The 27782-nt window shown below is 55.3% G+C and overlaps 3 protein-coding genes across 3 annotated transcripts in view; 2 read left to right on the top strand and 1 right to left on the bottom strand.

Annotated features, from left to right (window-relative positions):
* The window catches only part of LOC117644910 (neurobeachin), a 170138-nt gene extending 156129 nt beyond the window's left edge, over positions 1 to 14009 (top strand). Inside the window, exons 34-46 of the mRNA XM_034384623.1 lie at positions 6994 to 7111; positions 8029 to 8360; positions 8436 to 8576; positions 8657 to 8776; positions 8854 to 9006; positions 9081 to 9338; positions 9416 to 9593; positions 9671 to 9751; positions 9844 to 10017; positions 10108 to 10383; positions 10469 to 10665; positions 10765 to 10916; positions 10996 to 14009. Of these exons, the coding sequence (XP_034240514.1) occupies positions 6994 to 7111; positions 8029 to 8360; positions 8436 to 8576; positions 8657 to 8776; positions 8854 to 9006; positions 9081 to 9338; positions 9416 to 9593; positions 9671 to 9751; positions 9844 to 10017; positions 10108 to 10383; positions 10469 to 10665; positions 10765 to 10916; positions 10996 to 11086 (2271 nt within the window). The 3' untranslated portion in view covers positions 11087 to 14009. The remainder of the gene's footprint in view (positions 1 to 6993; positions 7112 to 8028; positions 8361 to 8435; positions 8577 to 8656; positions 8777 to 8853; positions 9007 to 9080; positions 9339 to 9415; positions 9594 to 9670; positions 9752 to 9843; positions 10018 to 10107; positions 10384 to 10468; positions 10666 to 10764; positions 10917 to 10995) is intronic.
* A 122-nt stretch (positions 14010 to 14131) lies between these two features.
* On the top strand, positions 14132 to 14903 carry LOC117644916. Its single transcript, XM_034384635.1, has 2 exons — positions 14132 to 14361; positions 14594 to 14903. Exons 1-2 carry the CDS (start codon positions 14162 to 14164, stop codon positions 14832 to 14834), a joined length of 441 nt encoding a protein of 146 aa, XP_034240526.1. The 5' UTR covers positions 14132 to 14161; the 3' UTR covers positions 14835 to 14903.
* Positions 14904 to 15140: 237 nt separating this feature from the next.
* Positions 15141 to 25125, bottom strand: LOC117644912. The gene is made up of 6 exons (XM_034384626.1): positions 24772 to 25125; positions 24541 to 24682; positions 18197 to 18252; positions 17116 to 17573; positions 16624 to 16877; positions 15141 to 16391 (listed from the first exon to the last, which is right to left on the bottom strand). Exons 2-6 carry the CDS (start codon positions 24660 to 24662, stop codon positions 15947 to 15949), a joined length of 1335 nt encoding a protein of 444 aa, XP_034240517.1. The 5' UTR covers positions 24663 to 24682; positions 24772 to 25125; the 3' UTR covers positions 15141 to 15946.
* Positions 25126 to 27782: the final 2657 nt, after the last annotated feature.

The following is a 27782-nucleotide window of genomic DNA, read 5'->3' as shown; positions in this document are numbered from 1 at the left end:
ACTGCATCGCCGTCATGAGCACTGCTAAAAAAGCAATAACAGCAGGAAAATTGCTTTTTTGAAAATTCGTCGTGGGAAGGTCAACCAGGTGCTTTGCTCATTTTGTGGTGCAGGGGTACACTCTGCCGGAAGCACTGCTTTCGTGTGTTTGTGTGTGTGTGTGTGTGTGTGAATGTGTGCAATTTGTGCCTAGCAGGTACAGCTCCCGGCGCTAAGGAGCAGGCCCTCCAGGATGCCCCCTAACCGAGCCTAGATTTATGGCCTGTCAAATCAACAATTCATAACTGCACTTGTCCCCCTCCGGGCGTCCTCCGGGCGGGCAGGCCACGCCACGCCACGCCACGCCGGGCCGGCCACCCCTCACCCCTCCCCCGGGCGCCATCCCCTACGGCGGCCAGGCACGCACGCTCGCGGTATCCGCCAACACAAACAAGGCCCTGCGGGCGGGGCGGGGCGGGGCGGGGCGGGGCGGGGCGGGGCGGGGCGGGGCGGGGCGGGGCGGGGCGGGGCGCGAGGGCGTGGGGATGCTCGCTAAGTGCACCCAAAGTGAATCTTCATTGCTGCAGCACTCTCCACGCAGCCGAAGTACTATTGAATTTGGACGCGGTAGCAGACGACGCGAATTAGAGCGACGTTGAGGCTGCGCGGGAAAACATGATTTGGCCGGTTTTTATTCAGACTTTGGCGCTGTGTGCGCTTTGGCCGGACTGGAGGACCGGAGTCGGGCGGCTCTCCGAGCAGTGTGCCGAGCAGTGTGCCGAGTGTGGATCGGGTTTCGGAGCTTTCGGCTGTTGCTTTGTGCGGAGCAGTGCGGAGCCTGCAAGGCAGGCCAGGCGGGCAGCGCAAGGGACGCCACGCCACTGCCAAAAACACTGTGCTCCAGTTTACCATTTTTGAGCTCCAGAGTTGCTAAATGCAACTCGAAGCGAGCTTGTGACCCCACCAATGGATTGCTCTCCGAACGAGGAATCCATTGGTGGGGTCACACGTTCGGTTCGAGTCCCGTTTAGCGACTCTGGAGCTCAAAACGCGTCTAGAGTTTTGGCCGCCGGCAAACCCACTGTGTGCGGTCCATGGAGCTGCGTGAGGGTGGTGCGTCCATCAGCGTGGTGGCGTCGGCGTGGAGGTGGAGGACCTGGTGGCACCTGGCCGCGCCCGCCGCGGCCTGCGCGTGTTCCCACAGTTACTCACCTCTCTGCCATCCCGGGCGACGCGGCGCAGACCGTCTGCATGGCGCTCTACACCGCCTGCATCATCGTAGCGCATCCTCTAATGCTCTTGGGCTGGAGAAATGCTAGAGCCAGGCTGAGGTTGGCAACCCTTGTGAATTTTCACCTTCTAGTGTGGTAGCACTGGGCTGAGTACTCGATTTTGCTGCCGCGATGTTGGCGGGGCTGGTGGTCTGGTCGCCCTGCTCGTGCTGGTCGTGCTTGGCGTGCTGGGAGTGCTTCCCCCGCGGCCTCGTCGGCGGCCCATAATCTGAGCAGTCTGCCAGCCTCCCCTGCTGTGGCCGCGGTGCCCGCGGTGCTCTCGCTCCCCATGATGCACCCCCAGGGCGATGATGTAGATGTGTCATCCTCTCTTGTTGTCGCCGTGTTGTCGTGTTGTTGTGTTGTTTGCATTGTCGCGTGCTGCTTTGTGCCGAGCCCTGCAGAGCAAAGCCAGCCTTGGCCGCCACCAAACGAAAACGAGGTTCAAGGCGCACAGTGGATTTGCCAGAAGACCGGCGGAGGCGGCCAAAACTCCAGACGCGTTTTGAGCTCCAGAGTCGCTGAATGGGACTCGAACCGAGCGTGTGACCCCACCAATGGATTGCTCACCGAACGAGGAATCCATTGGTGGGGTCACTCGTTCGGATCGAGGCCCATTTAGCGACACTGGAGATCAAAACGCGTCTAGAGTTTTGGCCGCAGCCACCGGCCTTCTGGCCCACTGCGGTCCAACGGGCCGACCTCCCGTTTCCCGCCATTTATTCCTCATGTTGAATGTTTTTGAATTCATTTTCGTCCCGTTCGGCCAGCAGCGCGCCCTGCGATCTGCCGTCCGTGCTCGCGCACTCGTTGTCCTGCTCACCGCGCGCGTCGCTATAATCGGACCGCCACACTGATAGTCTCTGTCTCTCTCGCACCGACAGCGGACACCCCGTGAGTGCGAGGGAGGCAGACACTCTCGGAATCAGTCCGCATCGCCGTGCTCCGCCTCATGTCGAGCGGCACGTCGGTACTCCATCCACCCCCTGATGCAACCGAGATTAGCTCTGGCGGGGCGGGGCGGGGCGGGGCGGGGCGGGGCGGGGCGGGGCGGGGCGGGGCGGGCTGGCGCGCCGAGTGGAGTGTCGCTTTCTTTCGCCGCCTTTTCAAGTGTCAATCATCGGCCAGACGCGTCAATCTGGACCCCCTTTGCCCGCGCCGCCCCGCTCATCCCCGCTCCGGTTTGCCGCGATGGCCATTCCGCGCCGCCGTGGCCGAGGGCGTAAAGGCGTCGCTCCGCGACCGCACGACCGCGGGTTCAAACACCGCAATCCGTTGCAATCCGTTGGTGGGGTCACACGTTCGGTTCGAGTCCCACTTAGCGGCTCTGGAACTCAAAACGCGTCCAGAGTTTTGGCCGCCGCCGGCGCCGGTCTGCTGGCCCACTGTGCGCAGTGAGGCTGCCTCGCTCTGTCACGCTCTGCCACGCGCCCTCCCCGACTAGTGCCAGTGCCCGTTCCGCCGTTGCGATGCGAGCGGTTCCGACCGATTCCACTCCATTCCACGTCCTCGCTCAGCTCGCTGCTTTGCCCTGCGCTGCCACTGGCTGCCACTGGCTGCCACATGGCCTGCCGAGCCAGTGGCTGAGCCAAAGCCAGAGCCTCTCCAAATGACTTTGCTAAATAAATGTCACTGTCCATCGAGACGACTCCATTCGCGTCAAGCCGAGTGCCTCAGAGACGGCAAACAGAAACAGAACGTCGCCAAAATAGCACAAAATGGAAACCGCGAAATGTTTTTAAACTTTGGGACAGATTTTTCGGGGTCTTCGCTGTGTTGCATCACGCAATGGTGCACCTACACTGTATATAGAGGTCCAGCCACGTCCCAGGTGCCGCAAGTTTGCCGGCGGAAACCACAGCCTCTCTCTGCTGCCCTCGCCGTGAATCCTGGCCTCCTCTCCTCCCTCGTCGAGGTCCTCACCCTCCCCGACGGCCTCCCCGCCGCCACCCCAGCGTCCACCCGCACACACCAAATTACTGGTACATTACACGAGGATTACTGGCAGGGGAGGGGAGGGGAGGAGGAGGGGAGGAGGAGGGGAGGGGAGGGGAGGGAGCACCCCGCTGGGGATCAAAAATCCCCGGACCGGAAACTAAACCATACAAGTTTGATTGCGACTGCGGTGCTGCACTTGCACAGTGTACCACCACTCGTGCCAACGTTGGGGAACCAAGAGTGGTACAAGACTGGGGCGGAAAATGTTGGCACCGTAATGGAAGTTTAAAGTTCAACGCTGCACTTTGAGGGGCGGTTCTCGCAAGCGAGAAAGCCTGAGATGCACACTGTAAGCAGGACTAGCCTCCTGAAGGGCCCTGCCTCCGCACAGTGGGCCAGAAGACCGGTGGAGGCGGCCAAAAGTCCAGACGCGTTTTGAGCTCCAGAGTCGCTAAATGGGACTCGAACGGAACGTGTGACCCCACCAATGGATTGCTCTCCGAACGAGGAATCCATTGGTGGGGTCACACGTTCCGTTCGTCCCATTTAGCGACTCTGGAGCTCAAAACGCGTCTAGACTTTTGGCCGCCTCCACCGGCCTTCTGGCCCACTGTGCTCCGTAGTGATGCCTCCCTCGGCAGGCTGCTCTGCTCGCTGCAACGATTCCGCCCCGCTGAACGCGCAGTCTATATATTTCAGTCGAATTACGAAAGGGGTGTCTGGCCCGTTTCTGTTTTTGTTGTGCTCTTGCTCTCGGAGCCCAGCGGGGCCAGCGGAGCGGAAGGGTGGCTGTCGGGTCCTCTGCGGTGCGGGGGTTCTCGGGGTGCTCTCGATGCATCGCTACAAAATGGCCAACAATAGACACATCTCATTGGAGTGGATAATGACATTTGAGGGGCGCAGGCTGGCGCAGGCTGGAGGGGCGCGGGTTCGACTCTCACTCGCACAGTTTTTGTTTTGACGCTGTGTGTGTGTGTGCGTCTCTTTCTGCGGTCTTGTCTGACTGCTACACCGTAACGGGGTCGAGGGTGGCTAGGCTAGCCTGGCTAGCTCACCCCCATCCCTGCAGACTGCAGACAGCAGAAACGCGTTGGGGCCTTGGTTGGTTCGGTGAGGCGGTTGGCGGTCTGCACGTGGTGGTTGCCTACACTGTAGCTGGAGAGGGCCTTTGAGTTGGCGGTGTGGCGGCCCTCCTCTCGCCCGGCCCGATCAATGCTGGAATTCAAGATGGCGGCCGCGACGGGCTCAGCGGGCCGGGGGAGGGGGAAGGGGGGGGAGGTGTCGGAGGCGGGGCTCGCAGACAGAGGCGTGTAGTACGCTGTGCGCCACCCGCCCCGCCCCGCCCCGCCGACGCGCAACGCCCCTCCCTCCCCTCACCCCGTTCGCACGCGACCCAGCCAAGCGGGGGAAATATACTTTTTACAGAAAGTAAAAAAGTTGGAAAGCCGAGCGTCATTTGTCTTACCGGCGCGTCTTGGCTGAATTTTTCATACTCGAGGCGGGGAGGTAATTTCGCAGAGGGCGGCGCTGCGGTGCGCGGGGTTCGGGGTTCAACGCCCGAGGGGGGAATCGTTTTCTCCGCGTCAGAAAAGACGGGGCTTTTCCGAAAGCTGCTTGAATCAAAACAATGCAGCGAGCAGGGCCCGTCCACCGGAGCACGGCGTGCCAGTGTGCCAGCCCGGACTCGGAATGCCTGCCGGACAGAGACAGATAGACGCTTGCGGGTCGTCCGTCGCCCCCGTCGCCCCGAGTGCGAGAGAGACAGACAGACGTCGCCCGGACGGCCGCCTGGCCGCCGATACAGGGGACTATATCACTTTTACAGCGCCGCGATAGGACCCTCTGGCTTTGGACGCGCACGCACGCACCCTCTCGCTCGCACTCGGGCCGGGCCGTGCCGGGCCGGGTGATGGTGGCAGGCTGGGCTTGTAATGTTTCAAGGAAGCCAGCAGCGAAGCAGCGAAGCCAGTGTAGCGTTTTATTCCCGACGTTAACTATCGCCAAGGCGAGTCGATGGGGCTTCATGTCGTCTGCTGGTGCGTGCGTGCGTGTGTGTGTGTGTGTGTGTGTGTGTGTGTGTGTGTGTGTGTGTGTGTGTGTGTGTGTGCGTACGCACTGTGGGCCGTAAAGAGCCGCGCGAGGCACGCAAGGCGACATGCCGCACGCGTTTGCCTAGTGACCCTGAAAACGCCGCCTTGACTTCGCACGCCGGCTCACAGTGGGCCAGAAGACCGGTGGAGGCGGCCAAAACTCTAGACGCGTTTTGAGCTCCAGAGTCGCTAAACAGGACTCGAACCGAACGTGTGACCCCACCAATGGATTCCTCGTTCGGAGAGCAATCCATTGGTGGGGTCACACGCTCGGTTCGAGTCCTGTTTAGCGACTCTGGAGCTCAAAACGCGACCGGTCTGCTTCGTCTGTGTCGGCAACCAGGCGAAGGGCGGCGAAGGCCCTTGTGAAGTAGAGGGCTCCGGGACGCACGCGCGCGGCATAGGCCGGCCGGCCGGTTCGTGTTCTCATGTCCATTTTATTAATATCGTTTATTACGCCCGTGGCTCACGCAAGCGCACGCAAGCTGCGGAGGTATTTACTGATAAATTAGTGCGAGGGAGAGTATTAATCATGGGCCGGTACGGCGCCAGCGCGCCAGCCCTGCGCCAGCCCCGCCAGCCCGCCGGGGCTCCATGCGGCGCCAAACCGGACGACCCGCCGGAACACCGCGGAGCACCGCGGAGCACGCCGTCATGCCGACGGCCTGCCGACGGGCGCGCCGTACAGGGTAGGCAACCCGGCCGCACCCAAGTGCGTTGGCTGCCTGTCTCCCAGGCGGCGGCCGAGACTTTGCTCTCCATTTTGGAGTTTTTGTTGTCAGCACTTCCGATTCGTGGTTATCCAGGGTTATCCAAGGATATCCAGGGTTATCCGGGGTTATCCAGGGATGTCAGGGGTTATCAGGGGTAATCCCTATCCGATGTACACCAAATTTCTCAGTCGTTTCGTTTCCCCCTCGAGGGGATCGCTGGCAGAGCTGCGACGCGACGAAACTTTTTGCCTGGGAGACACCGGGCTGGGTGTCGGCCGGTGCCGGGTCGGCCGGCCGGGCGTTAGTTAGGTGCGTCTCGATGACACCGGCCCGGCGCGGCCCGGCTCGGCTCTGCCCGTCTCGGCCGGACTCGGCTCGGCTCGGCATGCTGCTCTCTTTCGGATTCCGGAGAGCGAGACAAGGGACCGGGCGAGGGCAGCGAGGCGGGCCGATGGCCGAGGTCGGTGCGCCCCCCAAAAAGGACGACACCGAACCGAGAGTGCTCTCTCTCTCTCTCTCTCTCTCTCTCTCTCTCTCTCTCTCTCTCTCTCTCTCTCTCTCTCTCTCTCTCTCTCTCTCTCTCTCTCTCTCGCTCCCCGGTCGCCATTTTCGACATTCGAGTGCATTCCCGGCGAAGCGGAGGCCGAGGACCCCGAAGAAGGCGCCGAGGCTGCATGCGCTGCATCTGGACGTCGTGACGGCCAGTGGCGGCCAGTGCCCACGTTGGCCCACAGCGCCCTGCCCGTTTATAGGCAGATTTATTGGGCACTCGGCTTCAGACTGATTCCGATCCATCGCTGTCTCTCTCGCACTCTTGGGGCGTCCCCTATCGGTGCGAGAGAGACAGAGCGACGAAAACGACTCTCGGAATCCGGCTGCCGCCCTGTCATTCCCCTGCGATTGCCCGGCGTTTGTAATGAGCGGGCAGCCGTTAAAAGGTTTAGTCCCTGGTTCGCTGGTTCGCGACGCGCCTCTGACCGATTTCCTTTTTTTGTCCCGCAGGTGCTCAAGTACTGCGACCACCTCCATGGCAAGTGGTACTTCTCCGAGGTGCGCGCCATCTTCTCGCGACGCTTCCTGCTGCAGAACACCGCCATCGAGATCTTCCTCGCCAGCAGAAGTGAGTACCAACACACTAATAAAAAATTTTTTGGAAAAAAGAGTTGAGTCAAATTTAGCGGCCGTTGGGCATAAGGGCGTAAGTCACACGTAAAACCCATTGGAAATAGGTTGTTCTGTCCGATGACCACTCAATTGACTGAACCTACAAGTAGTTTCAGATCTTTTGAACTGAACCCTAGTGAGGGCTTCATCGAAATCAACCGCATCTCAGTCGATTTGACTCAAAAGTTTTCACAGTGCGAGGAATAGCTGGCCTTTAAAAAAAAGTGGGGAGCCTTGGTCTTCGGTCTTTGGGGGATTTGCCTGTCGCAGTTACACAAATGTTTATCCCTCGCGGCGTCCTTTGGGCCGCGCTGCTCCCTTAAATAAACTCGCCCTTTAGAGAGAAAGAAGAAAAAACGGGTTGCATCTGCCGCATACATCTCGATTGGTGTCACTGGGCCCCCACCCGGACACCAAGGCAGGCGGACGGCTGTTCCTTCGCGGGGAAGGGGCTTCTGCGCCCCGCGCTGTCAGGCGTTCATCACACTGGGGAAAAAATTCGTCGTCCAATGGGGCTCGAATCGAACGTGTGATCCCACCGATGGATTGCTCTCCGAACGAGGAATCCATTGGTGGGGTCACACGTTCGATTTGAGTCCCATTTAGCGACTCTGGAGCTCAAAACGCGTCTGGGGTGTTGACCGCCTCTACCGGTTTTCTGGCCCACTGTGGTACGGTCTACAGTGCCCTGGCACCCTTGCAGTGCGGCCCGAAATGGCATACAGTTGTGGTGTAGCCCGTAATGGTAATGGCAATGGTAGCCGGCGTCCCTCCCTACCGCGGCGTCGAATGGGCTGCCTACCTCGCGGGCGCTTTGCAGTGTAGTGTCGTGGGAAGCGCTCGGAACTCTGACCCGCTTGCTGCTTGTTGCAGCGTCCATCATGTTCGCGTTCCCGGACACCAACACCGTCAAGAAGATCATCAAGGCGCTGCCGCGCGTGGGCGTGGGCATCAAGTACGGCATCCCGCAGACGCGCAGGGCCTCCATGATGTCGGCGCGCCAGCTCATGCGCAACTCCAACATGACCCTCAAGTGGCAGCGCCGCGAGGTCTCCAACTTCGAGTACCTCATGTTCCTCAACACCATCGCGGGCCGCACCTACAACGACCTGAACCAGTACCCGGTCTTCCCTTGGGTGCTCACCAACTACGAGTCCAGGGAGCTGGACCTCAGCCAGCCCAGCAACTACAGGGACCTGTCCAAGGTGAGCCTGTCTTTTCAAACGAACGTTGAGCTCTGTGAGTCCTGTTGCTGAAATGTTTTTTTTTTTAATGCACAGCCCATCGGTGCTCTCAATCCGAGTCGGAGAGACTACTTCGAGGAGCGCTACAACACCTGGGAGCATGAGAGCATCCCACCGTTCCACTACGGCACTCATTACTCCACTGCAGCCTTTGTCCTCAACTGGATGATCCGACTGGTAAGCACATTTCCTTTTGTTTAAAGGTTGTTGTTTGTAATGCTGCATATATAAAAACTGTCCCTCCCTTCTCTTCGCAGGAACCAATGACCACCATGTTCCTGGCCCTTCAGGGAGGCAAGTTTGACCACCCCAATAGACTCTTCTCCTCTGTGGCCCTGTCCTGGAAGAACTGCCAGCGAGACACATCCGATGTCAAGGTCTGTTTTTGTTTTACATCGCCCTTTTCTCCTTTCTAATTTTCATTTAATAATGTTTGTTTGATAAAATTTTTTAGGAACTGATCCCTGAGTTCTTCTTCTTGCCTGAGATGTTTGTGAACTCCAATCGTTATCGGTTGGGACTCCAAGAAGATGGATCAGTAGTCAGTGATGTTGAGCTTCCACCTTGGGCTTCATCGCCTGAAGAATTTGTCCGCATCAACAGAATGGTATACCACTATCTTTCCTTTCTATTTTTTACCATAAACATGAACAGAATATTCACAAGATTTGTTGGTTTCAGGCTCTTGAATCTGAATTTGTATCATGTCAGTTGCATCAGTGGATTGACCTGATTTTCGGGTACAAACAAAGAGGACCTGAAGCTGTTCGGGCAACAAATGTGTTTTATTATCTGACTTACGAAGGCAGTGTTGATATGGAAACCATAACAGATACAGTGATGAAAGAAGCTATTGAAAATCAAATCAAAAACTTTGGCCAGACTCCATCACAGCTGATGATGGAACCTCACCCACCTCGCAGTTCAGCAATGCATTTGGTATGCTTTGACTTCATTACCACTGTTTCAACATGTTCCAGTTTGGATGTACTATAATTATTTTTTTAATGTTTCAGTCACCAATGATGTTTGCAACTGCACCCGAGGATGTGTGCATGACGATGAAATTCCCATCCAACGCTGCCATCTGCCATATTTCTGCGAACACTTATCCTCAGCTGCCTCTTCCATCAGTGGTCAGCGTCACCACTAATCAGCAGTTTGCTCTCAATCGGTGGAACACTAGTTATGCAGGTGCGTAGAGACATGTGAAGAGCCTCCTATGATGCCAAAGGGTGTAAACTAACTTCCAACAACTCATTTGTCCACAGCCTCAGTTCAGTCTCCTAGCTATGCAGACGCACCTCACACACCTTCAGCTAACTTGCCTCTGTCCATGGATCCAGTGTTGTGTATGTCTCACAAAAATTTGCTATGCACTTTTTCACCCCTCTTTTTTTAAAATAATGTTTCAATTTCTTACTCATTTACTTCTTTTTTTCAGTGCAAGGAAATAACAATAGCAATAATTCTGCTGCCCTTCGTCGTCATCTTGGGGATAACTTCAGCCAAAAGCTTAAAGTCCGATCAAACTGCTTTGTGACAACTGTAGACAGCAGGTTCCTTGTAGCATGTGGATTTTGGGACAACAGCTTCAGAGTGTTCTCCACAGAAACTGGTAAAACAAGTAAAATTTTATTTCAATTTCTATGATTTTCAATTGAAAGGGTAAAATAACATTACAACTCTTTCTTACTTTCTTTACCAGCTAAAATTGTTCAGATTGTGTTTGGACATTATGGCGTAGTTACCTGCCTGTCACGATCGGAGTGCAATATCACATCAGACTGCTACATAGCCTCTGGTTCTGCTGATTGCACTGTTCTACTCTGGCACTGGAACGCCCGCACACAAACTGTGGTTGGAGAGGGAGGAGGAAGCGGAGAAACACCCACACCAAGAGCAACCCTCACTGGACATGATCAGCCCATATCAAGTGTTGTTATTTCGGCTGAGCTGGGTCTTGTAGTGTCTGGAAGCATAAGTAAGTTAGAGCATTCAATTAAACTATTTTAATGTATAGTATATTGTTGATTTTAAATCAAATTAAACTCTAAAATTATTTTCAGTTGGGCCAGTTCTTGTGCACACCACATTTGGTGATCTTCTTCGAAGTTTAGAACCGCCCTCAGGTTTCCGATCACCTGAGAACATCGCAATGTCTCGTGAAGGTGTCATTGTAGTGAACTATGAGCGTGGACATGTGGCTGCTTTCACCATCAATGGCAAAAGACTTCGCCATGAAGCTCACAATGATAACTTACAGGTAGGTATCCGTTATTTCTCACTAAGCGTTTGGTCGTAAGTGCAGGAGAAAGAGGCAATAATGTACATTTTTTCTTTACTTGTATTTTTTTTCTTGCAGTGTCTACTTCTTAGCCGTGATGGTGAATACGTAATGACCGGCGGTGACAAAGGAATTGTGGAAGTTTGGAGAACATTTAACCTGGCATTGCTGTACGCTTTCCCTGCATGTGACAGCAGTGTCCGTTCACTTGCTCTATCTCACGATCAAAAGTAAGTGTTCATACAAGTGCCCCAATTCATATTTTCAATTACAAATCCATTCATTCATTTAATTTTTCATCCCTTTTAGGTTTTTACTTGCGGGACTAGCCACAGGTTCCATTGTTGTCTTCCACATCGACTTCAACAGATGGCATCATGAGTTCCAGCAGAGATACTAGGATAATTTCATTCCGTAAGAAGAGCTGACTGACGTCTTTATGACAATGATTTGTACCAATCGTCACTACAGGAGCTAGAATTACTCTCATGAATTGTTACTAGATTTTGTTCTTTTTTCGGGGAGGGGGAAAGGTTTATATAAGCTTTTAAAAATGGTAGATCCAAGACTGCTTTGAAAGAGGGAGAGCATAGGAGAAACAGAACATGAAGTTTATTTACTCTGTAAATACAATTTGTGGTTGCCATATATTTTCAACGGATTTGTTGTTTAAAAAATAGAGAAATAATTTTCATGGTTTATAATGTACATAGATATGATTTTATCCAAACAAAGAGTCTTTGTTTGAAGTATTGGTTATTGGTTGTGGGTTGATAAACTAGTATTAGTTCACTTAATCTCAGCTGTGTTAGCTCTGGTAAATTATGATGTACCACAATCATTGAAAGGCCGTCCAGGTGTGCAAAGTTGCTCTCCATTGCTATGAACCATTTTGTAAGTTTCGCTGAACATTTATGTTTACCGCAATCATCATCTGTACTGCATGTAAAGAAAATGCTGCTACTCTTTGTGGTATGAGAAAGAGAGAGAGGGGAAATACAACATCCAACCAGCCAAACAGCCAAATTTGTGCCATTCAACCAGATTTTTTCCTATCAGCATTTAGAAATTCGATTTACGTGATACACAGATAGAATGAAACGTTGTTTGCTCTAGGAGCATTTGTTTTGTACTTATTCATCTTCATTTCTTGTTTGTTATTGTGTATAATATTGTTTTTATTAGATAATTGTCTGGTTTGGATTTGAGGCTTTTAGAAACAGTTAGAAAGCTTTGTCAATGTATAAAAATTCTTATAAATTCCCCAAGAAATATTTGTAAAGTAAAATTTATGAACTTACACCATTGGTGTTATGATTATCTGCATAATAATGTGATGATTACTTGCATAATGAATATTCTACCAATCATCATTTGTTCCATACTTTTGTCTCATATATTTTATTTATATTGGATTTATTCCTAGTTCTGTTATAAAATTATTGGTGCCATCTGCATAATTATTGCTTGATAAGAACAAAGATGTTACAATGTTTTAAAGGTACATTTGATATACTGTACATATATATACTAGCTACAGCAATGGAATTGAAGTAGCAGTTGTACTTATTAATGTGATATAGGCTTTGTTCTTGATTGTCTTGAAATAGTGAAATGGTGGAACTAAGAATGGTCTTCTATCGTCAAGCAGCCATAGATCTTACTTCTTCCATAAAATGTAGCTACAAAATTCTGAAAGTATCTAGGAAAAAAAATTAGAAAATTCATACTAAGATTAATATGGTTTGGAGGTAAGGTTTTGTTGATTGGTATAATGTTTGTGACAGATGCGACACACTAGTCAAGAGTCTTGGTGGCTCGAGGGAGTTCTGTGTATTTCACAGATTTGTTTTATGTGTATTGAGTACTTCATTCAGAACTGTACTGCTTCTAGCTGTTGTAAGTATAGCTCATCCCATCTAATGCATTGAAATTGCATCGGAAATGTTAATTGAGAAACAATGTAGAAGAGTTTAAAACATATTTTTCCCTTATGTTTTATAGCTCTATAGGAAACTCTTCATTGTAATTGTAGTGTCAATTTGTGGCGAGAAAGCTTAATATTTCATATTGTTCACATCGTTCTCTAATACAAAGCACTTTTGTCCATCAGTTTCTACCTAAGCAGTGAGATGAGCTTGTTGAACATTGGGAACATTGTTTAAATGTATTATATACTATTGTATTTATTTTGTTAAAGTTGCCGTCCAGCCTTCCGAAGTGTTTTAGAAGCACATCAAAGGGAGAATTGAATAATGCTTTGTTTTGGGTTGTAGACTTTCCTCTTGTTGAGGAGAGAACTCTAATTTATGCCTAGATAGTGTACTTATCATCCTTCACCTGGATTTATTTTTTGTTGATGTTTTTGTTTTAATTTGAAAGGTTGTTTTTCTTTTGTTTTCTGTTGGAACATTTTCTGATGTATAGTTGTGTTCAATGTACTATATTTTGAATACAAAAAGATTGAGTTTTATACCTACCAATCCGTTCCAATTGTCTTCACTTTTAATAATTTTATGAGAAAAAAGTTACTTAAGTAGTCAACCTTATATGGTTTCAGGAGAAAATTTGGCCAAATGTTAATGTAATCTGTAACTTGATATTTTATCATGCGCAAGTCTTTATTGCAATACTACAAGGGTTTCTAATATTGCACTGTGCCTACAGATGCTCACTTTCAAATCGAGCTGTTGTTTAAGAGCTCAGCCATAGTTCCAGAACTTGCTCAGGAAGAAGAAATGTGCGGCAACAATGTGTGCTTATGTGTAAGAATGGATTGGAATATAAGGCATAGATAAGGGTTTCTAATTTATGTACACTTTTTTTTTGTTTGAGTTTTTATTTTTTGTTCAAATTACAATGTCAAAACTGGTATGGTAGTTGTTTTGTTAAAAATGTACTTAACATTTTTTTTTTTAAACGCATTTGTTTGTGTGAGATAGTATTATTTATCACCTTCTTTGCACTATCACATTCCATCCAGTCCTTTATTGTTAATCTTAGTATAAAGACCAAGATATGAAGCAAATAGTCACATTTTTGACAGTTTTTGTGATCTGCTAAGTATTTTGGGATCGGAGTTCATTCAAACAAATCAATTTGGGTACTGCTTTGCACGTTTACTCAAAGGAAGCTTTGTTGCATTTTTGTAGGTAAACAGACATTGGCTTGCAATTAGCAATATTGTGGGGTTTATTGACCTCTAAGCAATGTACTTAGTGTTGAATGTATTGCTTTTCATTATTATTTTCTGAATTGAAGGTGATGCATGTACTTGAAAATACTATAATGTGCCCTTTGTAATAAAGTTAAGTCATTTTCAACCTTGAGTTTTATTTCGCAATGAGTTGAGGAGTGAGGAGGGGCGATGTAGCATCTCTGTGGCGACACTGACTCGCGTTTCCAGGGCGACGGCCCCGGGCGCTGGGCAGTCCCACAGTGCCAGCCCAGTGCAGTACAGTGTAGTGGCAGGGACATGAGGGGCTACCCCCGCAAGACGTGCAAGAAGGCGCAGGCCGCCAGCATGTCACTGCTGTGCCACGGCCAAGGTCACGGCCACGGCCGGCACGGCGAGGAGGGGCTGTCCGCGCTTTGCGAGGGCGTGGGCGGCGAGACCTGCTACCCCGTCCTGCACAAGCTGCGGCGCCCCGGCCGGGGATTCTGCGGGGACCCCCAGGCAAGGCTAGGGAAGGCCCGTAGGGCGCCGGGAATCAGTTACTTAGACCCACAGCAACGCGCCATATGAATTTCACATGAATCTGAGGTGCTCGACCTGGATTTCTCGTTCGGAGGGCAATCCATTGGCGGGGTCGCACGCTCGGTTCGAGTCCCATTTAGCGACACTGGAGCTCAAAACGCGTCGTCTGGACTGGCAAACCCACTGTGGAACGTCCTCTGCTCCCTGCCGGCAGATCGGCGACGCCGATGAGATCACCATCGCGTCCTCCAGCGCCCGGCGCGCCCTGCAGGCGTCGCTCATCTTCGGGGTCCCGAGGCGGTCGCCGCCGCCCAGTGTGCCGCCCAGCGTGTTCGGCAAGCACAGCCAGCACGGCGCGGCCAGCGCCAACAGGCTCCTGGGTGCGTGGTCCCCGCGGTCCACGGCGGGGGTCAAGGTCACGGCCTTGGTCAAGGTCAAGGTCACTCGGTGACGTCCGCGTCTGTACAGAGAGCGAGCTGAACCTGGCGACGCGGCGCCCGCCCGACCTGGAGGGGGACGCCCCTCGCGACCAGGACGCCGCCAAGGACGAGGTGGCCGTCAAGGAGGACCTGGCCGTCAAGGACGGCCTGCAGACCGACGCCGCGCCTGCACAAGCCGCCACCGCGGCCAGGGGTGCCACGACGGACAGGGGCTTCTGGGGGAGGGTGCGCCGCCGGCTGCGTCGGGGGGCGTGCTGCTTCGAGCCCAGGACCGCGTCGAGGGACTCCAGGGGCGGCCGCGACTGAATCAAGTCTCAAATGCGTCAAACGTGTCTTATTCAGCAAACAGGGTCACACAAAGGACAAAATGGCAACAATTCGTCTTGTATCACAATATCCATGGCGGATAAATAAAGTGCCGAGAAGTGCGCATTCACAAACAATACAACAACAACAAAAAAAAAAACAAGTACCGAAGCTTCAATAAATTAAAACAAAGTACAGAAGCTAATCCAGGCGCACATTCACTCATTTACATTATTCACAAATCTTACGGTTATAACTAGGCTAACAGCAGTAAGACAACAATCAACAAAAGTTTTAATAAATTATGACGGAAATGGCCGCAGAACAGCACAGCGAAGACAGCACATCGCACAGCCAAAACCCGAGAGCAAACCACCATCAAACTGGCGGACTTTGGTCGCTTCTAAAATGCAGCATTTCGATGCGTTACGTGTTGCTTACTCGCTGTGCACCGCCTCCTCCGCCATTCCGTTCCTTATCGTGCAGGGAAGTACCGTGAAGCCGCGAGGCCCCAGAGCGTTAACAAGGGCGCGCCGTCCGGTCCCGGGTTCCAATCCCGGTCGAGGCAAGCAAAATTATTTTTTTACGGTCTGCGGAAGCATAACTCACTGAGATCGTTCGCCTAAACTCCACATGAACTTAACCTAAAGTAATACTTTGTCGTTTGCGACACGAGGTCTATTTACAATGTCGGTGCTAGTAACGCTTCGGCGCCCCCTGCCTCTCAACGAGGTCTCTGTTTCTCACTGAAGAGGGCACCGCCGCACAGCAACACAGCCAGGGGTTCGGAAAAGGAAGGCGACGCTGCTCGGGCACGTCAGGCACACTGGTAGCGGCTGGGCGTTGGCAGGAACTGGTAGCGGTACGACCTCTTCTCGATGGACTCCTTGTAGCGCTGGGAGTCGGCGTTGCGGCCCGCCTTGCGCAGGTTGTTGGCCACCTCCTGGTTGGCCCAGGTGCGGATGCTGGGCACGCGCATGGCGCCCTCCATGAACACCCCGATGCTGCTGTGCACCAGGCGCTGGGTCGGCGTCAGGGAGGCTGTGAGGCGCGGCGCGGCCACGCCAAGTAGGTCCATCATGTACAGCACGCTGGCCTCGTAGGACACGCCCGGGTTGTAGAGCGACAGGCCCTCGAACAGCACGCGCGTCATGTGCTCCCAGTCGCGGTTCACCGTCCGCAGCCGCGGCTTGGCGAAGTGCTCCAGCACGTCGCGGGTGCGGCGCCGCGTCAGCGCCAGCCCGCCCAGGTTGAAGTTGTACCTGCAGCACGGCGCGTTGGAACGACAGCCCGCCAGGAAGACCGGTGGAGGCGGCCAAAACTCTAGACGCGTTTTGAGCTCCAGAGACGCTAAATGGGACTCGAACCGCCCGTGTGACCCCACCAACGGATTCCTTGTTCGGAGAGCAATCCATTGGTGGGGTCACTCGTTCGTTTCGAGTCCTATTCAGCGACTCTGGAGCTGGAAACGCGTCCGGACGTGGCGGAACGTACTTGTCCTGGATGCCCAGCGCGTAGCCCAGCGCGGCCCACACGTGGCAGAAGGCGTCCAGCTCGCGCTCCAGGTTGCCGTGCAGCCCGAAGCGCTCGGGGAACGTGGCGATGAGCCCCGAGAAGGCGAACTGCGTCAGCGACATGTCGAACTGGTTCAGGTGCACCCGCTTGGTCACGTCGCGGTCCTTGAGCACGGCGTCCACGGCGTCGCTGGGGCACGCGCCCTCGCGCGCGTCTTCGCACATGCGCTCCACCTGCCGGCAAATCAAACCAGACCCGGGTTAGGTTAGGTTAGGTTAGGTTAGGTTAGGTTAGGTTAGGTTAGGTTAGGTTAGGTTAGGTTAGGTTAGGTTAGGTTAGGTTCGGTTCGGAGAGCAATCCATTGGTGGGGTCACACGTTGGGTCCGAGTCCCATTTATCGACTCTGGAGCTCAAAACGCGTCTAGAGTTTTGTGCCTCCACCGGTCCTCTGGCAAGTCCACTGTGCCGTACCGTGGCGCCGCTCCAGATGTGCGGCGGGTCGGAGTGCGGGCCGAAGGTGGTGTTGAGGCGCAGCGCGTCCGGGCTGGCCTGGCGCATGCGCCGCGACGCGTCCAGGTGGTAGCCGCGCACCGTGGCGATGTTGTTGTAGGCCGTCGTGTTGGGCGTCCAGGGGTCGCTCTCGTACCACGACTTGACGCGCGCCACCGTGTCGAAGTAGCGCTTGTACGAGTCGTACACGGTGGAGGAGCGGCGCGTGAAGATGAGGGGCTGCAGCTCGCCGGGGAACAGGAAGTTGATGAGCAGCGACAGGCTCTCGGCGTACGCCAGGCTGAAGAAGTTCTTCCTGGAGAAGGCCTGGCCGCGCTCGAACTTCTGCCGGTCCAGCCAGGCCGGCGGCACGTCCGGGGCCACGCCGCTGTCGCCTGGGAAGGCCACGCCCTGCACGATGTCGCGCAGGCTCTCCGGCACTGCGGGCACAACAAACCGGTCAACACGGCAAGCCATCCCGTAGCGTAGTGGTTAGAGCGGCCGCTTTTCATTCCGAAGGACTGGGTTCAAATACAACTTTTTCTAGTTTTTTTTTCTTGGAAATATTGTTTTTTTTTTGCACCCGAACGTTCATAAGCGACTCGTGGGAGAGGGCCTCCCGCCCCGGCCTGCAGCCGTTCGCTTTTCCCTGCATTTTCCGCCTTCGGTCCCACGGCTCTCACACACTGCGCGCCCAAATTGGCCCCCGGGCGATAATCTGACTGGGTATCTGTCCCCGCGGGCCGCCTGGCCGACTGTCCCGGCGCCTGCCCTGCCCTCTGGCCTGCCGGCTGACTGGGCTAGGAGGCTAAGACCTAGACGCCGGGCCCGCTGGGCAGAACAAAGCCGTAGGATTGCCCTGTTGCGCGCAACGCAGCAACGCGTCGGACAGTCGACCGCTTGCTTCGCTTGCCTCGCTTCCCACACGCGACGCCACCGCAGCCAGGCCGCTCGGGCGGTGCAGCCGCAAATCACGCGCCATTTTTTACACAATTCAAAACAAAACAGAAAAAAATGTTTCCAAGCGCCGGTTAAACCACGTCGCTGTCGGCCTGTCGGTTACCCAGCTTGTCCCGGGGCAGCGCGTTGCCGGAAAAGGGGCATCCACCGGCGGAAGACCTGCAAGACAGAAAGAAAACGAGACGTAATGAGGCACAGTATACGCCAGATGAAACAATTATTGGCAGAGCGTCCGTGTCGTTGACCCGGCGCGGCCTGCGTGTAATCACACCCGTGCCGCCGCCGCGCCGCCGTGCGCACAGCGTGGCTTGGCGGGGCCGGCCACTGGCCAGTGCCTTGATCTTGGCCTTGCAGCCTTGCACTCGCTTGCACTCGCTTGCACCCGAGCGGAAGAGCAGGTCCCTTTACCGCATGCGCTCCGTTTTTGTTTTTGTTATTGTTTTTATTTTGCGCCCTCTACCCGCGTCACTTCCCGCCTACGGTCGTTTCCCCGTTTCCCCCCGCAACATGCAAATGGCTTGGGTGATAACCAAGAGCTCCCCGCGAGACACTTTTTATCTCTGTCTTTGTTTCTTTTTGAGGTCAGCCGAGCCAAAACGGAACCGCAGTCGGCGGCTTGTCAACCGCATGTAATTGCTTCCACGTTCTACTACACTGTAAAAAATTATTTTAAAAAAAAACTTACAGTTTTTGAATTTTGGAAAGTTTTTTTTTTTGCAGGAGGTGATTACAAACAGCAGCGCGTCTTCGCGTGCGTGAGTGGAGTACGGAGTGGAGGGGGTAGGGCAATGACGTGGTCGAGTACAGCGGGCAAATCGGCCTGTCCCGTTGCCCCTGGAGTCCCCCGGCACGTGTCGCCTGTCTGTCTGTCTGTCTGTCTGTCTGTCTGTCTGTCTGTCTGCCTGTCTGTCTGTCTGTCTGTCTGTCTGTCTGCCCTGTCTGTCTGTCTGTCTGTCTGTCTGTCTGTCTGTCTGTCTGTCTGTCTGTCTGTCTGTCTCTGCAGCACGTGCCCGGGCCCTAAAGCGCCTGACAAAGGCTGCTAGGCAGTCCCGCCGCGCTCCGGAGCGTCGCTCTGCCACCGGCTGCCTACCCGCCGGGCGCCTCAAAGCTGTTTCCGAGACGGTGCTCTGTCTCTCTCGCACGCACGGGGCGTTCCGTGGTTCCGCGGGGGTGCGAGAGAGACAGAGCGACTGGGCGGCAGGAAGGTCGTCGTCCTGCGTCCTTGCGGCCCGGCTAGCCCCGAGCCGCGACACCGTTAGACAAGCACGAAGTGTATTCGCACTCTAGAGCCCGCCAAGCGCCAAGCGCGAAGCACGCCAAGTACCGCCGGACCAGTGCCGCTGTATTTGTCTTCTTTTTTTTCAGACACTTTTTGTGTGTACACTGCTGCTTCCGCGGGGAGAGGAGAAGCCCCCCAGACTCGACTTAAATATCGCCAGTCATACGTCTACGACCACTGTGCAAATTCTTCTCGTGCGCGTTTTTTATTTGTTTTGTTTTTCTAGTCGAGATAGGCGGCTGCAAACTACGGCTCTTTACGGGCGACCCGGGACAAAGGTGCAGCAACTTCCATAAATCTTTTTTTTTTTAATTTTTTTTTTAGTCAAGTCACCAAAGAGCGGTCGCAGAATCATTCAAAGACCAAAGGAAAAACACAAGCGAGGCGCTGAGTGAGAAAACTCAAACTGTATTCCGGGAACAAAATTGTAGTGCTCGGAGACCTAAACGCACACACCGCACCCCAGAGCGCCCAGAGCGGCCCCTGGGCCCCAGCGAGGCAGCCAGCTCACTTCGGTGCACAGTGGGCCAGAAGACCGGTGGAGGCGGACAATTCTGGACGCTTTTTGAGCTCCAGAGTCGCTATGGTACTCGAACCGAATGTGTGACCCCACCAATGGATTCCTCGTTCGGAGAGCATTACATTGGTGGGGTCACACGTTCGGTTCGAGTGCCAGCGACTCTGGAGCTCTGCACGAGTCTAGAGTTTTGGCCGCCTCCGCCGGTCTTCTGGCCCACTGTGTGGCGGCGCGCCGCTAGAGCGCTCGAAGGCGCCACCCACGCCCGCCAACCACATCTAGCTTATTTTCCTCTTCTCACTTTCCTGCGAGTCCACAAGCATCCAATCACAATGCTCCCAACCCATTGCGATACCAGCGGCCTCAGCACAGTCCCTCCGACATAACTTTGCCCGCGGATCAGCCCATGGCACGACACTGCAAACGACGGGCGCAGCGTTGGCGGCCGCGGGCACAGCACAGCGCAGCGGCGAAGCTAGAGCGCACTTCACTCGGGTAACGCAAAACCGGCCGCGCGTTGCCTCATTGGCTCTTTAACTGTACGTCCAGACGGCTAAGCCCGCAGTGTGTGTGTGTGTGTGTGTGTGTGTGTGTGTGTGTGTGAGAGAGAGAGAGAGAGAGAGAGAGAGAGAGAGAGAGAGAGAGAGAGAGAGAGAGAGAGAGAGAGAGAGAGAGAGAGAGAGAGAGAGAGAGAGAGAGAGAGAGAGAGAGTCTGTAAAATGGCTGTAAGGGAGCTCAAGTGGGTGTGAATAGGCGCCTAGACGTTCAAAGACGTGTTGGGGCCTCTGCGTTTATTTCTATCGCGATTGGCAATCCCGAGTCGGACTCTTTGTGGTCCGAGAGTCCTTCGGTGGCACTGGCAGTCCCGCCTGACATGAGCGGAGAAGGGCGCAACTTCAAACAGTGTGAACGAATCCCCTTTGACTTGACAGAAACAACAACAAAAGTAGAAAACTTAACTTTTTAAAAATAAAGTTTCTTGGAGTGCTGTTTTTTTTTGTAGCTTAGTTGTGTTTTGGAACGCCGAGCCACAACAGCATTTTATGCATATCTTTGTTTTTATTTATTTATATCTTTGTTTGTTTACATCGTTGTTTGTTTATATCTTTGTTTGTTTATATCTTTGTTTGTGTATATCTTTGTTTGTTTATATCTTGGTTTGTTTACATCTTTGTTTGTTTACATCTTTGTTTGTTTATTTTCATTTTTTCCCCAGTGTCTATAATGGTCGCAGCGCGGCGCGGCGGCGTGGCGTGGTGTAGTAGTGGAGCGGCTGGGCGGAGCGCGGAGCGGGCGTGGTACGCGTCTCACTCATTTGACCTTGGCATGGCAGTCTGTTTCACATGGATGTGCGTTCGCCACAAGTTCAGGTTCATGACCACGCTGCGCGACGCGGCGCGACGCGGCGCGACGCGGCGCCACGCCAGGAACTGGTTTTTGCCCCCAACTCCCGACTGCACCCCAGCTTCCTCGGAGAGACGGCGTCAAGCGCTTCCTGCACCTCCACGTGCGAACTCGATCGACTTCCTCGCCCAGACTTTCCTCCAGGCTTCCGAACAGGAAAATCCGAGTCGGCAGTAAAATGGTCTCGCCGTCGCGCCCATTGGCCGCGCCGCGCGTCGCTGCGCGTCACTGGCGAGACGGGGGAATCTTCCCACACTGAAAAAAATCTATAGTAAAGGTCACCAAACCGATGGTAACTTTTACTATACCGTATAGTAACTTTTCGACAGCTGGAATTAATAGTGAATGTTACTATACAGCCATTTAGTGTAAGCCACTAAAATTTACAGTGTGTCCTACTATACCGTTACAGTGTGTTCTACTATACCGTATAGTAAACCGCACTATCGTATAGTACGGAAACGGACCAATCAAAATGCGAGCGGCTGCCGCCGCAGGACCTCTCTCCTCCCCTCCTCTTGTACCGCCCTTCGCGGTGGAGCCGAATGGTCTAGGCTTGTCACTCTTACTTCTGCTGCGACCCGGGATTGAACCCGCGCCGTCGGCACACTGCGCCGATGCCGTACCACTCGGCCACCCTCGCCCGTGAGGACCACCGCCTCCAGAGAGCAAACACGTGCAAGGCAGCAGCGCGCCGATCGGGAGGAGTGGGAGGGGTGGGGGTGGCCGCGCGGCGGGTCTCAGCGGGGGGATGTGGCAAGGGGAGGGGCAGGCGACGACACCGGTGTAGTGGCATTTACTATACAGCAGTGGCAACCACCAAAGAACCCTTACCACAGCGTATAGTAACTTTTACGATAAGCGTTTCGTAACGCGCACTAAACTTAAAGTACTGTGCACTACTAATGGGCTTACTATACGGGTATAGTAACATTCACTAAAGTAGTTTTTTCAGTGCACGCGGAACAGGAAGGTCCTGCTCCTTGCTCTCTGTCAATCCCCGGCTGTTTTAAGTCGCGGGCAGCCGCCGTCGCTGTTTTGGCCGTGCAGACCTAGAGGAGGCATCCTCTCGTTTTGCAACGCCGCCGGCTTGCTTCGAGTCCTTGGCGTGAGGCTCCAGCACTATGCATCGCGCTCGTGAGATTGGCCTAGGTCGGCACCGACTCAAAGAAAGCCCCCCCCCCCCTCTTTTACCGAGTGCGGCCGAAAGGGGGCGACGCCTCGGGGGCGATGAAGACGTGACAGGCGGAGGGCCTTTCTGTCTCGCTGTCTCCCTCGCTCCCTTATGGGCCTTACGGGACGCCCCATGAGTGCGAGAGAGACGGGACGACGAGCGCGGTGCTCGGAATCTGCCTGCAGGGGCAGCCTGGGGGCAGCCTGGGGCACGTGATGGCGACAATGCCACTGGAGTACGCACAGTGGGCCAGAGGACCAGTGGAGGCGGACAAAACTCTAGACGCGTTTTGAGCTCCAGAGTCGCTAAATGGGACTCGAACCGAGCGTGTGACCCCACCAATGGATTGCTCTCCGAACGAGGAATCCATTGGTGGGGTCACACGTTCGGTTCGGGTCCCATTCAGCGACTCTGGAGCTCAAAACGCGCCTAGAGTTTTGGCCGCCGCCACCGGTCTTCTGGCCCACTGCGCGCGGCTAGCACCCGGCCCCACGCGACAATGCGAGCGCAGCAGCGCCGTGAGCGACACCGCCGCGGTGTGACAATGTCAGGCGTGACGTCAGCGTGGGCCAATGGGGCGGCAACACTGCCACGGGGTCCTGAACCCGCAACCCGCGCAGTGCTTTATCGTGGGCAGCATTGGCCACACTCACACACTCACGCCACTGTCTCACGCGAGGCTGCTGCCGCCGCTGCTGCTACTAATGTCCTTCCTGGATGGATGCGATGCAGACAGACAGCAGAGGCTGCCGGCCAGTGGCAGGCCAGTGGCCGCACTCTAGGCCAGGCCAGTGCACTTGTGCAAGCATTGCACAGACACTGGCCTACAGCCTCGCCAGGCCGCCAGGCCCAGCGTGCATGCAAGCCGCGCAAGCCCTGCACTGCAAGCCCTGCACTGCAAGCCCTGCACTGCAAGCCCTGCACTGCAAGCCCTGCACTGCAAGCCCTGCACTGCAAGCGCCTGCGACGCAGCGGCAGGCAACCCTGCGGGCACGCGCTCGGTGGAGCGGCCCAGTGTCGAAAGGGTTGCCAACCTCAGCCTGCCTAGTAGGCACTATCTCAACTTTGGTCCCGAGGAGTTGACGCACAGTGGGCCGCCTCCACCGGTCTTCCACCTGGCCCACTGTGTGACGTCACACATACATCCCCCGATTCCGATTCTGGACACGCACTCGCTCCGTCTCTCTCGCTCGCGCCCTTAAGATGACCCCGAGCGACGACAGCACAGCGCACTGAGTCAGCACAGCAGCCTGTTGACAATACCCCACGCTCCAGGCGTGCCTAAGAGGCCGGCGCCGGGAGTCCCTCGCGCGCGGAGTAGCGATTCTTTTCGATACGGCGAGGCCCACTTCGCTTGCTTCGCGCAGGGCCGCTCTGCGTCGCTCTGCCACACTGTTATTAGCGGAAAGGCTGAGCACAGCCCTGCGAGTGATAATCTGCCAATCTGCAGACGACGTCAACCAAGTCACTCGCCTGGCAAATTGATACCCCCCCCCCCCCCCGAGGGGCCGGAGGGGCCGGAGCGAAGTGCCACTTTGGGGCGGCCTCGTCACCTCGTCACCTCGTCGCCACTTGCTCTTGGCCGTGAACTCCAACTCCAACTCGGCACGCTCGATCCGTCATTCGAGATTCGTCGTCAACACAAAAAGAGTAATGACTCGTCGACCATTGTTTTCACACAAGCCATCCTTGTGGCGACTGGATCAACACTGCTCTCTGTCTCTCTCGCACCCGCAAGGAACGCCCCCTTCCATTTTTTTGCGAGAGAGACGACGAAGCACTGCCCGCCGACACACAGTGGGCCAGAACACCGGTGGAGGCGGACAAAACTCTAGACGCGTTTTGAGCTCCAGAGTCGCTGAATGGGACTCGAACCGAACGCGTGACCCCACCAATGGATTGCTCTCCGAACGAGGAGTCCATTGGTGGGGTCACACGTTCGGTTAGAGTCCTTTTCAGCGACTCTGGCGCTCAAAACGCGTCCTGGATTTTGGCCGACTCCACCGGTCTTCTGGTCCACTGTGTGCGGCGTCATCCTGGTTGACGTCCACGACGTCCACGACGTGCACTGACCTGGCGGGGCGCGCGCGGCGGCCCAGGTCCCTGAGGAGCGCCGTCTTGACGAGGAAGGCGTCGGCCGGCACGATGGCGTGCGCGCACAGCACGGCCAGCAGGGCCAGCACGGCGCGCCACATCTTGCACGCGCGGCGGCTGGCTGCAAAACGCAAATTTGGAAAAAACGTGTCCGAGTAAACGCCGGCGCGAAGCGGCGCTCTACAGTGTAGCGATGTACACATAACAGACCTGTCGGGTAATTACAGCTCCGTATGCAGCCGCATGCACTGTAGGACTAGGACACTAGGACTAGGCCGCGGGGAGGCGCGCGTCGGCCGGCGTCGGCCGGGTCAGGGATGCTGCTGCATGCTGCCGCATCGGCCGCATCGCCGGCTGCATCGGCTGGAGTGACGTCACTGACTAGTCGCGGACTCGCGGACGCGACACGGCACTGTCGGTCTGGGCGGTCGGAGCGAGTCCGGCACGCGCGTCCGCGGTCGCGTGGTCGCGTCGCGGACGGACCAAGACGGACTTGGAGACTGGACTAGGATTGGCGTGCCGCAGGCGTGCCGATCCGACAATCGGCGGTCGAGACAGCAGAAGACTGTGCGGCGCGGCGCCGCGCGCCCGGCTCTACCAGCGCCGCAGCGCACCGCAGCGCGGCAAGGGGTTAGCCGCCCCTCCCCCGCCGCCCTCCTCCCCCAGCGCGCGGGAAGGTGGGCGGTGGGCACTCGCGCCGCTGCGAAACTACGCGAACCCCCTCCGATCCGCAGTGCTCCGCACAGTGGGCCAGAAGACCAGTGGAGGCGGCCAAAACTCTAGACGCGTTTTGAGCGCCAGGGTAGCTAAGCAGGGCTCGAATCGAACGTGTGACCCTACCAATGGATTGCTCTCCGAATGAGGAGTCCATTGGTGGGGTCACACGTTCGGTTCGAGTCCTGTTCAGCGACTCTGGAGCTCAAAACGCGTCTGGACCGCCTCCGCCGGTCTTCTGGCCCACTGTGGGCCCGCCGGCCCGTGGCCACAAAGGAGTACCACACACTCTAGGCCTCCGGGCCCACCCCGCCCACGCCGTGTGCAATGCGGCAATGCACCGAGGCTGTTCTCGCTGCCGTCGCTCCGTCTCTCTCGCACCAACACGGGACGCCCCATGAGTGCGGGAGAGACAGAGCGACGAACGCGACTCCCGGGATCGGCGCCGCGAGGGCCGCGAGATGATGCTCGCGATACCCGTGACGGCCTCCGCGTCGCCTCGCCTCAGCAAGGCGGCGTACAGTGGGCCAGAAGACCGGTGGAGGCGGACAAAACTCTAGACGCGTTTTGAGCTCCAGAGTCGCTGAATGGGACTCAAACCGAACGTGTGACCCCTCCAATGGATTGCTCTTCGAACGAGGAATCCATTGGTGGGGTCACACGTTCGCTTCTAGTCCTGTTCAGCGACTCTGGAGCTCGAAACGCGTCTAGAATTTTGTCCGCCTCCACCGGTATTCTGGCGCACTGTGCGGCGGCAGGCTGGGCAAGCCAGGCATGGGCAGCACTGCGAGCGTCATGAGCGTCATGACCACGAGTGAACGGTTTGTCTAACGGTGTCGCGAAAAGCGAACCGGGGGGCGTTCCGACGCGGCAAGCCTTTTTATTCGCGCGATGGGCGCGGTATGGAGTGGGTTGTTGCCCGCAAGTGCCCCCCGCAGGCACAGGCACTTCAAGAAGCAAAACAAACGAGTAGACTTTTGCTGATGACTTGGACCGGAGGAGGCGGCCAAAACTCTAGACGCGTTTTGAGCTCCGGAGTCGCTGAACAGGACGTGTGACCCCACCAATGGATTCCTCGTGCTGAGAGCAATCCATTGGTGGGGTCACACATTCAGTTCCAGTCCTGTTTAGCGACTCTGGGGAGCTCAAAACGCGTCTAGAGTTTTGGCCGCCTGCACCGATCTTCCGGTCCACTGTGCGGAGACGGAGGCAACAAAGCCGTCAACAGCGCGTAGATTACTCCGAACTAGTTCAAGGCGCCGAAAGGAAAGGGAAGGGTTTTGGGAACAATTGAAGTAGATAGTCGAGGGTCCTTCCAAACAGGTTTCGGTCGGTCGCCTTGCGGCTTGCGGCCGGAGGACGACTGTGACAGTGTGCCTCCGCTTCCTGGACACCAGTTTGCCGATCGCTTTCCACTTACAGTGAACTTTTCTCCGGCGGCATCGTAGCGACCTGCTGCATGGCCTATGTTGCAACGCGACGCGCTGTGCCGGGCCGGGCCGCGTCAAGCCAGAGGCGTCAGCGTTGGCGTCAGCCGGCAGCGGCATGGGCGGCCCCACGAGGATTTTGCAAATAACGTGTGTGCCCCCGGGCGGGTAGGCAAGCCAGTAACACGCTATCAACATGGCTGGGCCAGGCGGAGCACTTGATTGCTCTTGTTATTGTTTGTGTGGGATCTATCTGCCCGACTATTTTGCTTGTCATTTTTTTCCCCGGCCCATTTTGATACACGTGTTTGCCAGGACCAGGCGGCCTTGAGAGGTATGGGTGTCTTCCCGATGTGTGAGAGACATCAGGGTACAGTACTTGCCATGCGTCTTCTGCTTCGTAAAACACATTCCAGAAATGCTTCCGATATTTTTAAGGCTTTTTTTCTTAAAAAAAAGAAAACTAATTTACGTGTATTTTTGCTTTGCGATTGCGAGAGTAAAGGCGCAATCATCCAACAGTGGTCGATTCCTGGTGGCGATTGAATGCGATTGCGCGGCCGGGCACAGTGGGCCAGAAGACCGGTGGAGGCGGACAAATCCCGGACGCGTTTTGAGCCCCAGAGGCACTAAACGGGCCTCGAACCGAGCGTGTGACCCCACCAATGGATTCCTCGTTCGGAGAGCAATTCATTAGTGGCGTCACACGTTCGGTTCGAGTCCCATTCAGCGACTCTGGAGCTCAAAACGCGTCTAGAGTTTTGTCCGCCCCCACCGGTCTTCTGGCCCACTGTGCGGGGGCCGCAGCCGCAAGGGCCGAAGGCGAAGGCGACAGTGCGATAGTGCCACGCCACCTTTTAGGGGCACGTCTGGCCACGTCTGGCACACGCACGCACGCAGCTCGTGACTTCGCGTTGCTTCGCGTTGCTTCGCGTGCGTGCGTGCGAGCGGTCGAGCGCACGAGCGCGCTTTGTCGAGTCTCATCTTGATGCATCGGAGGAAAGCGTTCCGTTTCGCAAGGACCAAGGAAAGGCACACTTTTCAGCCTAAACTGTATAACTGCGCAACTGAGCGCAAGTT

This window comes from Thrips palmi, unplaced genomic scaffold (genome assembly GCF_012932325.1).
Source record: "Thrips palmi isolate BJ-2018 unplaced genomic scaffold, TpBJ-2018v1 HiC_scaffold_18, whole genome shotgun sequence".
Taxonomy (NCBI): domain Eukaryota; kingdom Metazoa; phylum Arthropoda; class Insecta; order Thysanoptera; family Thripidae; genus Thrips; species Thrips palmi.
This window is presented reverse-complemented; position numbering and strand designations above follow the sequence as displayed.

What these genes read in the sequence shown, in the direction of transcription:
- LOC117644916 (XM_034384635.1), top strand. Translation starts at nt 14,162, where the DNA reads ATGAGGGGCTACCCCCGCAAGACGTGCAAGAAGGCGCAGGCCGCCAGC. An exon ending in GGATTCTGCGGGGACCCCCA is followed by an intron (nt 14,362 to 14,593) that starts GGCAAGGCTAGG and finishes TGCTCCCTGCCG; the next exon opens with GCAGATCGGCGACGCCGATG.
- LOC117644912 (XM_034384626.1), bottom strand. Translation starts at nt 24,662, where the DNA reads ATGTGGCGCGCCGTGCTGGCCCTGCTGGCCGTGCTGTGCGCGCACGCC. An exon ending in GCTGCCCCGGGACAAGCTGG is followed by an intron (nt 17,574 to 18,196) that starts GTAACCGACAGG and finishes TTGTGCCCGCAG; the next exon opens with TGCCGGAGAGCCTGCGCGAC. An exon ending in ACATCTGGAGCGGCGCCACG is followed by an intron (nt 16,878 to 17,115) that starts GTACGGCACAGT and finishes ATTTGCCGGCAG; the next exon opens with GTGGAGCGCATGTGCGAAGA.